The sequence below is a fragment of the Danio rerio genome, chromosome 3 (assembly GCF_049306965.1).
Source record: "Danio rerio strain Tuebingen ecotype United States chromosome 3, GRCz12tu, whole genome shotgun sequence".
Lineage (NCBI taxonomy): Eukaryota > Metazoa > Chordata > Actinopteri > Cypriniformes > Danionidae > Danio > Danio rerio.
In genome coordinates this window covers 29262855-29277276 of record NC_133178.1, presented here as the reverse complement: position 1 = coordinate 29277276, position 14422 = coordinate 29262855, and the positions used below count along the sequence as shown (strand labels likewise).

Genomic DNA, 14422 nt, shown 5'->3' with positions numbered 1-14422 from the left:
CACACACACACACACACACACACACACACACACACACTCATACACTATGGACAATTTAGCCTATCCAATTCACCTGTACTACATGTCTTTGGACTGTGGGGGAAACCGGAGCACCTGGAGGAAACCCACTCGAAGGCAGGGAGAACATGCAAACTCCACACAGAAACGCCAACTGAGCCGAGGTTCAAACCAGCAACCCAGCGACCTTCTTGCTGTGAGGCGACACTGCCTACTGCGCCACTGCCTCACCCATAACAATGATTATAATAATTATTATTACTGAATAAGTTTAAATGATGAATTTGTTTAATACTATTTTGAATATATTCTTTCAACCGAATCATGCTCATTTTATTTCATAAAGCTTTTAGATAATTATAAAAATAATAGCGGCGAAGCAGTGGCGCAGTAGGTAGTGCTGTTGCCTCACAGCAAGAAGGTCGCTGGTTTAACCCTCGGCTCAGTTGGCGTTTCTGTGTGGAGTTTGCATGTTCTCCCTGCGTTCGCGTGGGTTTCTTCCGGGTGCTCCGGTTTCCCCCACAGTCCAAAGACATGCGGTACAGGTGAATTGGGTAGGCTAAATTGTCCGTAGTGTGTGTGTGTGTGAATGTGTGTGTGTGTGGATCTTTCCAGAGATGGGTTGTGGCTGGAAGGGCATCTGCTGCATAAAAACTTGCTGGATAAGTTGGCGGTTCATTCCGCTGTGGCGACCCCAGATTAATAATGGGACTAAGCCGACAAGAAAATAAATGAATGAAAAATAATAATAACTAATCATGATAAGAATAATATTAATGATATACCAACAATAATAATAATTGGTAATAATAATTGTTGTTATTATTTTTATGCCTTAAAATAATAATAATAATTATAATTATTTACTATTATTGAAAACGTTTAAATAATGAATTTATTTAATATGATTTTGATTATAGGCCGATTCTTTAAACTGAATCATGCCCATTTTGCTTAAAAAACTTTTATATAATAATAATAATAATAATAATAATAATAAGAAGAAGATAACATGATAATAATAATAAGAAGAAGAAAAAGAAAAAGAATACATGATAATAATAATAATAAAAATGGTAATTCTAATTAATGATAATAGTTAATATTAATACCAACAACAATAATAAAGAAAATTGGTAACAATAAAAAAGTCTTGTTATTATTTCTTAAAATAATTATGGTCATTTTAGATAAGCCTTTAGATAATTACAATAATAATAATAATAGATAATAATGATAAGAATAATATCAATGATATATCACCAATAATAATAATTGGTAATAATAATTAATAATAATTGTATTTATTATTATGCCTTAAAATAATATTGATTATAATTATTTACCATCATTGAAAACATTTAAATAATTAATTTATTTAAGGCAATTTTAAATATATTCCTTAAAATGCCCATTTTGTTTCAGAAAACTTTTAAATAATAATAATAATAATTAATAACAATAATTTGTAATGATAATCATTGATAATAATAAAGATGATGCAATTTGTTATGATCATCGACGAAGCCACTTACTTTCTTAAGCTTTATTTTATTTTATTTTTTTATTATCTAACAATACAATGGCTATGTCCGTGTTTAAACCGCAAAAATAACAATGATTATAATAAGGATGATAATAACAAAGAATGACGACTGAAAAGGACGTCGCTGCTGTTGGTTTCTAAATTGATCATTCATAAATCGATTCACCAGCCCAGTCCACTTTCAAGATCTAAAACCAGACCGTACTGTCGATTGCCGAGCCAAAAATCCCGATGTTTGTTGTCATTACGCTCTACATTTACTTTCAGATGAAGCTTTAATACACAATAAAACTACCAGGGGCTGGTTCGGATATAATCAAGATAAATGACTGAACCGGTTTGTTTTATTCACAGTAAAAGCCAGTTCTACTAATTCTAGCAGGTAAGACACCCGAGCTAAATTAGCATTTGAGGTTAGCGGCTAGCATGCTAAGACCTGTATGAATGGATAGTGTTCACGTTTTACATTTTAATTTATTTGTATTGATATTGTGTTTTTAAGAATTTACTCGTTAATTAGGTAATGATAAGACAAATATATCACATCTAAAATAAGTCTCTTAGGCTTTTTGGCACGGACATAATGAATGATTCAGTTAAAAAAAATTGTTTATGTGTATTACTAACGTTAGGTATTAAGACAGCCAAATATGTATGTCTTGGTTTGGTTTACTTGCATTTAGAATGGAAATAATGTTAAAATAATAGCAAATAACACCAATATAAAGTCATTCATCAATAAAACATTATAAAACATTAATATTTCGTTTTATTCCAGCAAATCTTCTATATGAGTTTGATCTTATATCTGTGTTGGCTGTAGACCAAAGGTGACCCATATGGACCCCACGTCCAAATCTGGGTTGAATCAGGTGTCAGATGTGGTGTTTGTCATTGAAGGAACTGCAAACCTTGGTCCATATTTTGAATCACTTCGGAATAATTACATACTGCCTACTATAGAGTAAGATTTATGACATTCATTACAATACAGTACATTTGTTAGACACTTGAACTGACTTATTTAATATATTTACAGGTATTTTAATGGAGGACCACCGGCTGAAACTGATTTTGGAGGAGATGTGAGTTGGAGGAGTCTGTTTATACCTTCTCTTTACATTTCTGCCATCTCAATTCTGATGATCTTGTTTGTTTTATAAGTATGGTGGCACTCAGTATGGACTGGTGGTATTCAACACAGTGGATTGTGCTCCAGAGTCATATGTCCAGTGCCATGCTCCAACCAGCTCTGCCTTCGAGTTTGTGTCTTGGATTGACAGCATTCAGTAAGGAATCCCATTGTAATCCTATTTTATGTCAGGAAGTCTGGGATAAAGGTTTTAAGTGAATGTCTGCTTTAAAGATATTGTGATTGAAATACTGAGAACAGTTTTAACAGTTTTTTTTTGTTGTTGCACAGGTTCATGGGAGGTGGAGCAGAGAGCTGCAGTCTTATAGCTGAGGGTCTTTCTGTGGCCCTGCAGCTCTTTGACGACTTCAAAAAGATGAGGGAGCAAATGTGAGTTCTTGAACTTGTTCTATGAAATCACAAATCTGCTTTTGAGGGTTTAATCAGCTTGCTTAAGGTATTTTAAAATGACTTTTTTTGAAATGTAAATACAAGAAAAATCTTTGAACACAGCACTATTTATAAAGATTATCAGAACAGAAAGCAGTTGAAGGATGGTGTGTAATAATCAATTATTTGTCTGACTCCACCATAATTAATCAAACACTGTTAAAGTTATTAACATCACTGATAAAGAGAGATAATCTTAAAGCTGTAAAAGAAAGAACATTTCATGTTAAGTTACATGTTTTAATATACAGACAGTAGAATGAAATATATCAACATTATTAGGGCTGCACAATATTGAAAATATGAGACATTGCAATATTTTTTGTTTTCTGTAATATATATAGCGATAAGAGTACAATTTCACCAGGTGAATTGAATAGCTCTATTTAGAAAGATTTTATTCATTTAGATAATATGATGATCAGGTCTTTTTCTATGCACTGCATATACATAAATTATTTTATATATATTCAGATGGAAAAACCTCTGAGTGCCGTCTGAAATGTTTATCAAAAGTTTGAATTTTTTTTTTCAGCTTTCTTTGTTTATGTTGAGATATTTCACTTTAAAGACCAAGAAAAGGTCTTGTTCTTTGCCATAAAATTGGTATTACTGAACATACACACAGGAGCCTGATTAAAAATGCACATTTTAGAGGACAATTTCAGACAGTATTTAGAGGTTTTTGTTTCTAAACTCTTTGTGTGTGTGTGTGTATATATATATATATATATATACACACACACACACACACACACACACACACACACACACACACACACACACACACACACACACACACACAATAGAGCCAGAAAAAAAGTTAAATAAACCATACTTTGTAATTTTCTGGAAAGTTTAACAGTATTTCAGGTACAGAAATTGAACAATCAAGCATAAAATAACATGGTCATCATTTCAATAATTATTAAAAAATAATATTTAATAATTTATCTTTAACTCTTTAATAAATAATTTAATCCTGCAATTTGACTGTTGCGGACACACACACTGTGATATTGATGCTCAAACAATATGATATGCTACCCTAAACATAATGTATACAAAAAAGCTTAGTTTTGATTTTTGCTCTGCTATGCAGCAAAGACAGAGAACAACAGATACATTTCTAGGCATGAGTGAAATACCATTCCCCAAAACCAGCTGAAATGTGAGGAGATAAAGAGGGGGAGATGTAAATATGCATTATAAAGTATGCAATATTATCCTCGGGTCATAACTAAACATTAGTAGATTAATCATTCATTAGAAAACATCAAATGACACTTAATGTGACAGAATGACATAAAAGGAGATCACAAGTAGATAAATTGTGTTTGGTGGAAAGCAAAGTATTGGAGATGTGAGATGTGAAGGAACTCTACCTCACCCAGATGACTCATTCTGTGCTTAGAATGTCCCTATAGTCCTTTATTAGCAAAGAAGGGATCATAAGACTTACATAGTCGTGAATATCATATAGTTAAAAATATAATAGTTTATCAGTCTACATTAATTTGTGCAGAGTTCTTTCCAGTACAACAAAACTAATGACACTGCATTTTTAAGGGATGCCATCATCATGTGCACTACATTATCAGTAAAATGCTGAAGACTAGGGCTGTATAATATATCAAACTAAAATTGATATCAAAAAAAGTGATGTTCACATTAGGGCTGTATGATAATGGGAAAAACTGAAATTGCGATAATGTGTTTTTCTGTGATTATTCATTGATTTATAAGTACAACTGATACTTAAATAGCTCTTTTTTTTAAAGAGATTCTCATTGTAAGCGAGCGTATCTATCTTTAAAATATTATATAAAAATATAAGCATAGCTAAAAACCTCAGAGCAAAGTATACAAAGGGAAAAACAGTGCTTTATGGTTTTCTAGAGAGTCTAAAAGAGCCGGGTACATGAATTGAATAATCAACTGTTATTGTTAAACAACTAAAATGTATAGTTTTAAATGTGTAAATGTTATATTAAGTAATATTTTGGCAACAAAAGTTATAATTTCTTGTTCCTTAATGAATTAATTTCACTGAGTGAAAACTTTCATTCTAAGGTTAAACTTTGCAATGACTCCACAATGCTCTGAGCTGTATATTCTGTACTGAACTGTAATGTGGTCAACTGTAATCTCAATATTGATGCTGAAATGACCTACTGGAGACAATTTTCCTATTATCACTGGTGATTCTTTGATTCTTTTGTTTCTCTATGTAGTGGTCAGACCCACAAGGTGTGTGTACTGCTCTGTAATTCTCCTCCATACTTGCTGCCAGCTGTGGAGAGTGTCAGCTATACGGGCTGCACCGCAGACAGTCTGGTCCAGATCATCCGGGATGTGAGTTTACACTTAGCTTCTTGGTTTATCTGTTATGTCTGTATGTCAGTATGATTTTAAAATAATATAATATTTAGCATTTGCTTGTAATCAAACCATGCATAGTCAGTATAATGCATGATATAATAAGGTGCGGTATGTAAGTTTGACACCTAGTGGTTGAACTAAGTATTACATTCCTGGATTAAAACAAACGTGAGAGAGTCTGACGATCGAGCTTAATCAAAGCAGCCGCACGTGATAGAAAGAATATTTTCCATACTAAAAGGAGTTTTTGTCCTAACTAACACCTTGAATTGATATTTTAGAAATGGCTTCTATTTTTTGCAGCTGAACAACAGAAAACTGATCAGCTCAGGTACACTTCATGTGCTTTATTCAGTGTTAAATAATGTGAGTCTGAATGCCATTTTACATAACATTTATTGCCATACTACTGAAAGCAGCAGCAGATAGTTCACCTCAGATCTTGAAAATAAATTAAAACTGTTTGAAATTGAACTTCAGGGGCCTCATGTATCAACGCTGCGTACGCACAAAAACTTTGCGTACGCCAGGTTTCACGCTCAGAATCGCTCACGTTTGGATTTACTAACAATGAACTGAACGTGGGAATGTGCGCACCTTCACGGCAGCTTTCTGGCAGGCGTACGCACATTTTTTGTGCGTGTCTGTTTTATTTCCATTGGCGACTCCTAGAGGCAGTTATGTTAAATTCCTCTCTACAAAGTGTCTGAGCCTTGCAATGGCAGCTGTATGAGACGGGTTCAGCAGGTATATAAGGTTTCCATACCATACATTTGACCAGCTAAACATTTAAGCACAATTTGCAGCAGTCGCCTGTTTTCCCAATGTAATCTGAGCGATCTACCGCACGCACATTGCTATAAAGACACTATGTGAAGATGAATTTGCATGCGTGAATCAGAAACATTTCCATTCAATAAATGTGCAAATAAAATATGATGCTTATTGATATGAACTTATTGATGATTCCTACTTGTCTTTCTCGTGATAAATAGTTGGCAAAATCTGATATGTAGCGGGGGAAAAACCAAGAAAGAGTTCATCAGACGCTGGATTCGAGCCGAGTTCATGCTCGAACGTATCAATTCATGACCACAAGCGTCTTACGAGCGCGCCACTGAGACTGTTTAGCGTACTTCAACAGTTTACAGATATAAATCACACTATTTCTTTTTTTTTTAATGCACTCAGTGCGATATGTTCAGACCCGACTGTGTTGAACGCATCAGCTAAACTCTCCCACTCTATTTTTTTCTTTTGTTGTTAATTCCGGAGAACAAACTTGCAAATAACACCGCTTTTCTCCGGTCTACCTCCGAAAGCAGCACCTCCAATTCACATTCTGTTCAAAGTTTCTCTTTTTGCTTGCTTTTGCCTTTGCTTTTTCGTTGGGTTTTTCCATTAGCATAGTCATTAGCATATTCATACGGGGGAGGAGGCAGGGAGGGGTTTTGTGCTCGTGCATGTTGCGCTCAGTTTCACGTTCATTCAGATGTACAAAAGAATATGCGTGAGATTCGGCGTACGCAGTGTTTCATACATCTGAAATTTTTTCTGCGTACGCACATTTACAGCTTTGTGCGTACGCAATGTTTTAGTAAGATTTCCACGCAAGTCTTCGTACATGAGGCCCCAGAACTGTGACTTAAAACTAACACGTCAGTTATTCAGCATCTACATTTAATAATGTTAAACAGGTTTAAAATGTATTAAGTAGATTTTAAACCTTACCATTTTCTGAGTGAGTGCATATTCTGTGCTTCGGAAAGGTATTTACATTTCTCTCTTGTTTTGTCTGGTGCAAACAGCCAAATAGCTTATCACTGCAAATCTCGTCACGTAGTGTGTTGTTAAGACATGGGGTTACAATGAAACCTGCTTGTTTACGCTCGTAATATTTATTAATTAATAGATTAATTAATAACCTCGCGTGGCAGTCTGCTACTGTCCACCGGAGTTCTCATTTTGGTCACGGACGCATGCTTTGAGAGCCATTCTGAATGAATGAATGAATGAAATGCGCGTTTTTCCACCAATGCAAGCCGGGGTGCTAAATTATAATTGGCTAAAGTGGCATTGTGGGGGTTAAAAAATCCAAAACTAAAACAGCGTTTCAGCTCGTAACTCACATTTTCAAAGCAGAATATCTGACTACAGCATTGTTTTTCAGATAAACGAGAATGTTCAATTTGTATGTTTCTTAAATATCTGCAAACATATATTTTATGCTTTGAAAGAGTCCAAAACTTAATTACAATGCCTTTAATCTTTAAGCAGTGGTATTTCTGTATATGGTGCCATCCATAAAACTTGGTTCCCTTGGTCGAAAAGAGCAAAGAAGGCTGGGATAAAATGGTTTATTGTTTTGGTTTTGGTTCAAGGTGACTGAAAGACTGAAAAGAGTTCTATTTCCTTTGTGCTACATATTATACCCTGTGAAACTATTTTTATTGTACTAAAAAAGTTAAATATTATTGCGAATATTCTACAAAAATATTTTGCACAAATTAATTCATAGGGGTGCCATTAATTGACACACCTAGTTTTAACAAAGATTATTATTTAATATTGTTTGATAAAATTGTGCTATGATTAAAAATTCTTTGATCTTCTTAGGTCAGGGCAATATATTCTAAATAAAAGATCTTGATTTTTTTTTCACAACTGTCATTGTTTATATTTACAAACTCCGCCAATATTGGTGGAGGGCACCGTGGAGGTTAAAGGACTTTTATGTTTGTTCTGTTTTGCAGCGGGGGATTCATTTTTCTGTAATTGCCCCACGGAAACTTCCGGCACTTCGATCTCTTTTTGAACGAGCATCATCAGTAGCAGGTCCACCAGAGTCTTCACACCCAGACTACAGTCAAGACCCCTTTCACATGGTATTAGTTAGGGGTATTGCACTTCCTGGTAAGAAAGACACTAGTCTTTATGTGTTTATGATTAACAGTTTTTTTTGTAAGCAGGTCAGACCCTTTGGAATAGTAGAGTCAAATAATTTTTATTTTTAATGTGCTACAAAGCAAACTGTATCAAATCAGCTTTACGAAGAAAACAGAAAATACTTAAAAATCAGATATTAAGCCATGAGATGCACTGTGATCAATGTTCTCTGTTATATGTGTTTGTGTCCAGTTGCTCCAGGAGGAGGTTCTGTTCCCGTCTCTCTCAAACCTGTCTTGCCACCTCAGTCTCTGCCAGTGAACCAGAATCCTCTGGTGCCTGTAGCTTCGACAGCTCCTCAAATGAACACATTTCAGGTATGTTTAAGTTCATGGAAATGACTACAGTTATATAGCTTTCATAATTAGTACATTTACAAGATTAAAAACGAGCAATGGAGTGAAGAAATTAATACTTTTATTCAGCTAAAATGCATTAATTTGATTAAAAGTGACCGAATTAATAAAAGACATGTTTGACCTTTAAACCTGTCGTTTAATCATGAAGATGCTGTTCTATAGAACATTTAATACATCATATTATATTAAATATTAGGTTATAAGTTATGTCTGCAGGGTTTTTTCATGAGTACAATTATATAGCTTTTATAATTAGTACATTTACAAGATTAAAAATGAGCAATGGAGTAAAGAATTTATTAATTTTATTCAGATAGGATACATTTATTGGATTAAAAGTGACAGTATTAATAAAAGACCTTTATATCAGTCTTACGATCATGAAGATGCTGTTCTTTTGAACTTTTAATGAACTGTATTATATTAAATATTACATTTATTTCTGCAGTTTTTTTACATATTGGTTTTGAGAGCAGTTTTTAACATAAGATCCCACAGAACACACAGTGGTCAGATGGATGATAGTGCAAATTGACTGTATTAAATGAGGAACACATTAACAAAACCAAATAACGGTATTTGTGACGTACTCAGTTCACCAACATGACCTTTTATAACTAGAAAAAAACTTATAAAAAAGCTACATTTTCCACTTTCTAATAAAATCATATATCAAATAATTGAATAAAATCAATAAAATCTAATGTATGAAACAAAGAATACAGCAGGCAGTTTATTGACTGAGTTTAAACTCAAACAGCTTTACATCAGCTAATTAAAATTTTAATTAAAGACATTTTCCAAATTACTACTTTTATTTTGCAAGGGAAATTTAAACTTGATTAACAAATCATTAATTATAAATTACATAAATTATTTAATCATTTATCAGGTCACAAAATTGTTTACTAGTCAAAAATCTGCCATACCAAACTGAAGTACATGGGAGATGTTAAAAGACCACTAAACCTGTCACTTTTTGATTAATATTTGTTTCTATTTTACAAAAAACATAAGTAAACACAGAGACTAGGCATCATGCATTAGGTATGCACAAGCTCATTATTTCATTCTTTAACTCTCTTTACCTTTATATTAGAGTGATTGTTTTCTTTAAACAACTGAAAGATTTAGGCCTAGGTCAGGGCTATTGAATTGGTGGCCCGCGGGCTGAACCCCGGCAATTTGTTCCAGCCCTCCAAATAGTGTGACCAAGTCATCAAAATAAATTTAGTTTAAAGTTCCAAGTATGTAAACCGAGGCTAATAAGCACGCACACCGGATTAACTATTGCAGCGGCTGTTCCCATATCACGTCTTTTCCACTTGCAAGTTTGTTATTTTCTAATGTAAGAATATATGACAATATGTGCGCACAAGCGGAGCAACGAGCTTGTGTCTTTTCGGGCGCATGCAGTAGAAAACATCTCATGGTGAGAATTGTGCTTGCCATTTAGTGTAATGTAAACAAAAGATATGTTAGATGAATTATTATTAAAATGATAATGTTATGCATGGACACAGATGATAACAACAGTCTAATGGCTACTTACCTAATATAAAGCTTGAATTTACATTAGACGTGATAACCGTGAAACCATGATTATTCTTCAGACTATATAATCGTACAACCAAAATCTATAATTGTTGCATCCCTAATTGTTATGCAGTTCAAAAAATAAAATATGAATGTGTCTGAATGTAGAAAAAGCCTACTTCAGCAATGCACTGCTTTTGTTGTGCTCTGAAATACAACATTTGAATGTTTGTAAAAAAACTAAAAAAAGTCTATTGTACAATGCACTGATATTATGTTGTTTCAAAATGTAATACATTAACATTTTAATGTAGAAAAAGCCAACATGGGTGTCTTAAGGGATAATGCAGCATATGGATTTTTATATGTAGTTGTGTTATCATTCATATAGCAAGTCATATCTCTCCGGCCCTTCATTTGGGATGCTTTTCATGAACCGTCCCCCATGACAAACTAATTAAATAGGCCTGTCTTTGTGTAGAGGTTGGGAGTTTTGAGGCACTGTTAAGTCTTTATTTTACAGTAAATGAGGCTTGATGCAATGAACTCAATTACAGAACACTAGAGGCCACACTTTTATTATTTTAAATGAATGCATTTATAATCAAATTAAACAAATAAAATATAATTTTAAAATTAATATAAAGCCATCTCACAGTCCTCCTGGAAGATCACTAAGGCCCTCTATTAACCAACAGCCCACAGAATCCCTTTTCTATAGTACAGCGAAGCACATAATGAGTGGCCAGAGCAATGTATTAAAATGTTTTAATGTGTTTTGTTACACATGATTAATAAATCTAATTAACACATTTAAATAGCCTTACTATTTATAGCCCTTAAACATTTTTTCCTAAGCAAACTGTACCAATTCCATACCACATACATCTTAATGCGTACTATTAATTGAAAAATGCCTTGGATTCAGATGAGCATAATTGTTAAGGTTTCATTTTATAGTTAATGTATGATGCAAAAACACACACACTAAAAAGTCAAAAATTATTACACACTCACAAGAATGATACCATATGCAAAAGATAGATTGATAAATGGTTGGATGGATGGATGGATGAATGTTTATAGAAACAAAGTTTTGAGTAAAACCAGATTTGGGATGGATGGAAGGATGGATGGATGGGAACAAAGTCATGAGTGATGGATGAATGGATGGATGGGAACAAAGTCATGATAGATAGATAGATAAATAGACAGACAGACAGACATAGATAGATAGATAGATAGATAGATAGATAGATAGATAGATAGATAGATAGATAGATAGATAGATAGATAGATAGATAGATAGATAGATAGATAGATAGATAGATAGATAGATAGATAGATAGATAGATAGATAGATAGATAGATAGATAGATAGATAGATAGATAGATAGATAGATAGATAGATAGATAGATAGATAGATAGATAGATAGATAGATAGATAGATAGATAGATAGATAGATAGATAGATAGATAGATAGATAGATAGATAGATAGATAGATAGATAGATAGATAGATAGATAGATAGATAGATAGATAGATAGATAGATAGATAGATAGATAGATAGATAGATAGATAGATAGATAGATAGATAGATAGATAGATAGATAGATAGATAGATAGATAGATAGATAGATAGATAGATAGATAGATAGATAGATAGATAGATAGATAGATAGATAGATAGATAGATAGATAGATAGATAGATAGATAGATAGATAGATAGATAGATAGATAGATAGATAGATAGATAGATAGATAGATAGATAGATAGATAGATAGATAGATAGATAGATAGATAGATAGATAGATAGATAGATAGATAGATAGATAGATAGATAGATAGATAGATAGATAGATAGATAGATAGATAGATAGATAGATAGATAGATAGATAGATAGATAGATAGATAGATAGATAGATAGATAGATAGATAGATAGATAGATAGATAGATAGATAGATAGATAGATAGATAGATAGATAGATAGATAGATAGATAGATAGATAGATAGATAGATAGATAGATAGATAGATAGATAGATAGATAGATAGATAGATAGATAGATAGATAGATAGATAGATAGATAGATAGATAGATAGATAGATAGATAGATAGATAGATAGATAGATAGATAGATAGATAGATAGATAGATAGATAGATAGATAGATAGATAGATAGATAGATAGATAGATAGATAGATAGATAGATAGATAGATAGATAGATAGATAGATAGATAGATAGATAGATAGATAGATAGATAGATAGATAGATAGATAGATAGATAGATAGATAGATAGATAGATAGATAGATAGATAGATAGATAGATAGATAGATAGATAGATAGGAACAAAGTTATGAGTGATGGTCACACCACTGTACACTGTTTTCCACAGGTAAAATGGGGACAGCAAGGGAAAATAGGGACAAGGAAAATATATGCAGTTTTAATGAGCAATAAATTGTCTTAGTTCACTTACCATTGGCAGGTGAGGTAAAAGGTTAATTTTGCAGCATGTCTGTCTTATTGCTTCAGTGATGCAGAGTAATCAAAGCCCTCCTCTCCATAACAGGCTAAACTCGCTCTGCTTATTCTGAGCCTTTCTGTGCCTAATTAGAGGCACATTATTGGTAATTTTCAGAATACAGAGCCTCATTTTGAATGCTTATATTAAGACAAACTGCTCTTCTAATCTCATTTGAATAGATCTAAGTGGCAGATGAGATGTGCACGAATGCTTTTGAATTTTGTGGAAAGATCTTCTATTGTTTTCAAATGAGGCTGATGAGACCTCATCAATGTTGTCTTTCTGTTGCACACACATAAACATTCACTCTCTCATCCCATAGAATGTCTCTCTACACGCGGCACATGATGCAGCACAGAAGGCACTAGAAGAAGCCGCCAATCAGCAACAGAAGAATAGATGTGAGTCATAATGCGTGTCTGTCCTTCAGGATCTTCCTCCGTGTTCCTGTTTCATTCATTTTCTGTACTCAAAACACTATTTGCTGAGTTATTTTTTTGTTTTGTTTGCAGTTGGTCAAATATCGACTCCTCCCTTCAGTCAATCACCGGTTCTCCCACCAGGAGGTAAACCCAGCCTGTCTACAGTTACCACAGTGTCACCGCCAGTGTTGACGCAGCAGCAGGTTCCACCTCAGCAGCCACAGCAGCAGACACAAGTCCCACAACCAGGCCTGCCTGCAGTAAACCAACAGCCTCCTCAAGCTTCTCAGCAGCAGCCCAACAATCAGCAGACGCCGCCGCCAACACAGCCTGGCATGGTCAGACTTGAGAAAAGTATTTTTGTGGATACTGCCTCATTTAGATTTTTAAGGCCCATTCTCACCAAAGATGATAACTATTGCCATAAGGATACAAATAGTGCTGGGCGACATGACAAAAATCTCATATCACGATATAAGTCATCTCATATCTTGATAATGATACAAGATGACTAACATCTTGACTTGAGATTTTTGTCATATTTTGACTATTTTTTGGTCGTATTTTGACAATTTATTCATAGCAAGCAAAATTTGACATACATTGTGTATGCATGTATGTATATAGAGCACATTTCTGTTTCTATTTTTGATGAATATACTGTGTCATATGTGATGTATTTAGAACTTCCGGATTTATGTTTGATTAAAAGTAGAAATATAAAATAAATAAAAACTTTTCAAAAACAAATGATTACAGGTCCAACATAAAATAAAAAAAAATCACTAAATGAAATGCAAAATGTAAACATGACGCTTTCAAGACTTTTTGACAATGCCATTATTCTTATTTCTGTCTGCATCCCCATAATGGCGTGTAATATTGCATTCAAAGGTTTTACACCTGTCATGGATATTTAAACGTGACATTAAAATGAACAGTAACTGGCATCAAGTCTCAGTATTAATGAGTCATGTACTGAATTGTTTATGTAGCTGTTTAGTTCAAAGCAGATGATTCATTTAGAAACAAAGCAAGTGATTGTTTTTCTTTTTTTAAATGATGGTTTCCAAAATAGATTTTGATAATTAAT

At 33.4% G+C, this 14422-nt stretch overlaps 1 protein-coding gene across 10 annotated transcripts in view; it reads left to right on the top strand.

The window, feature by feature from the left end:
- Positions 1-1767: 1767 nt before the first annotated feature.
- med25 (mediator complex subunit 25) overlaps positions 1768-14422 on the top strand; it is a 34481-nt gene continuing 21826 nt past the window's right edge. For 5 of the 10 annotated variants that reach the window (XM_009299442.4, XM_073938542.1, XM_005163940.5 and 2 more), the window contains exons 1-10: positions 1768-1946; positions 2388-2528; positions 2604-2649; positions 2729-2853; positions 2988-3086; positions 5381-5501; positions 8282-8441; positions 8667-8791; positions 13230-13308; positions 13420-13667. In XM_009299442.4, the coding sequence (XP_009297717.1) occupies positions 2404-2528; positions 2604-2649; positions 2729-2853; positions 2988-3086; positions 5381-5501; positions 8282-8441; positions 8667-8791; positions 13230-13308; positions 13420-13667 (1128 nt within the window). In that variant the 5' untranslated portion in view covers positions 1768-1946; positions 2388-2403. 10 annotated transcript variants of the gene reach the window in all.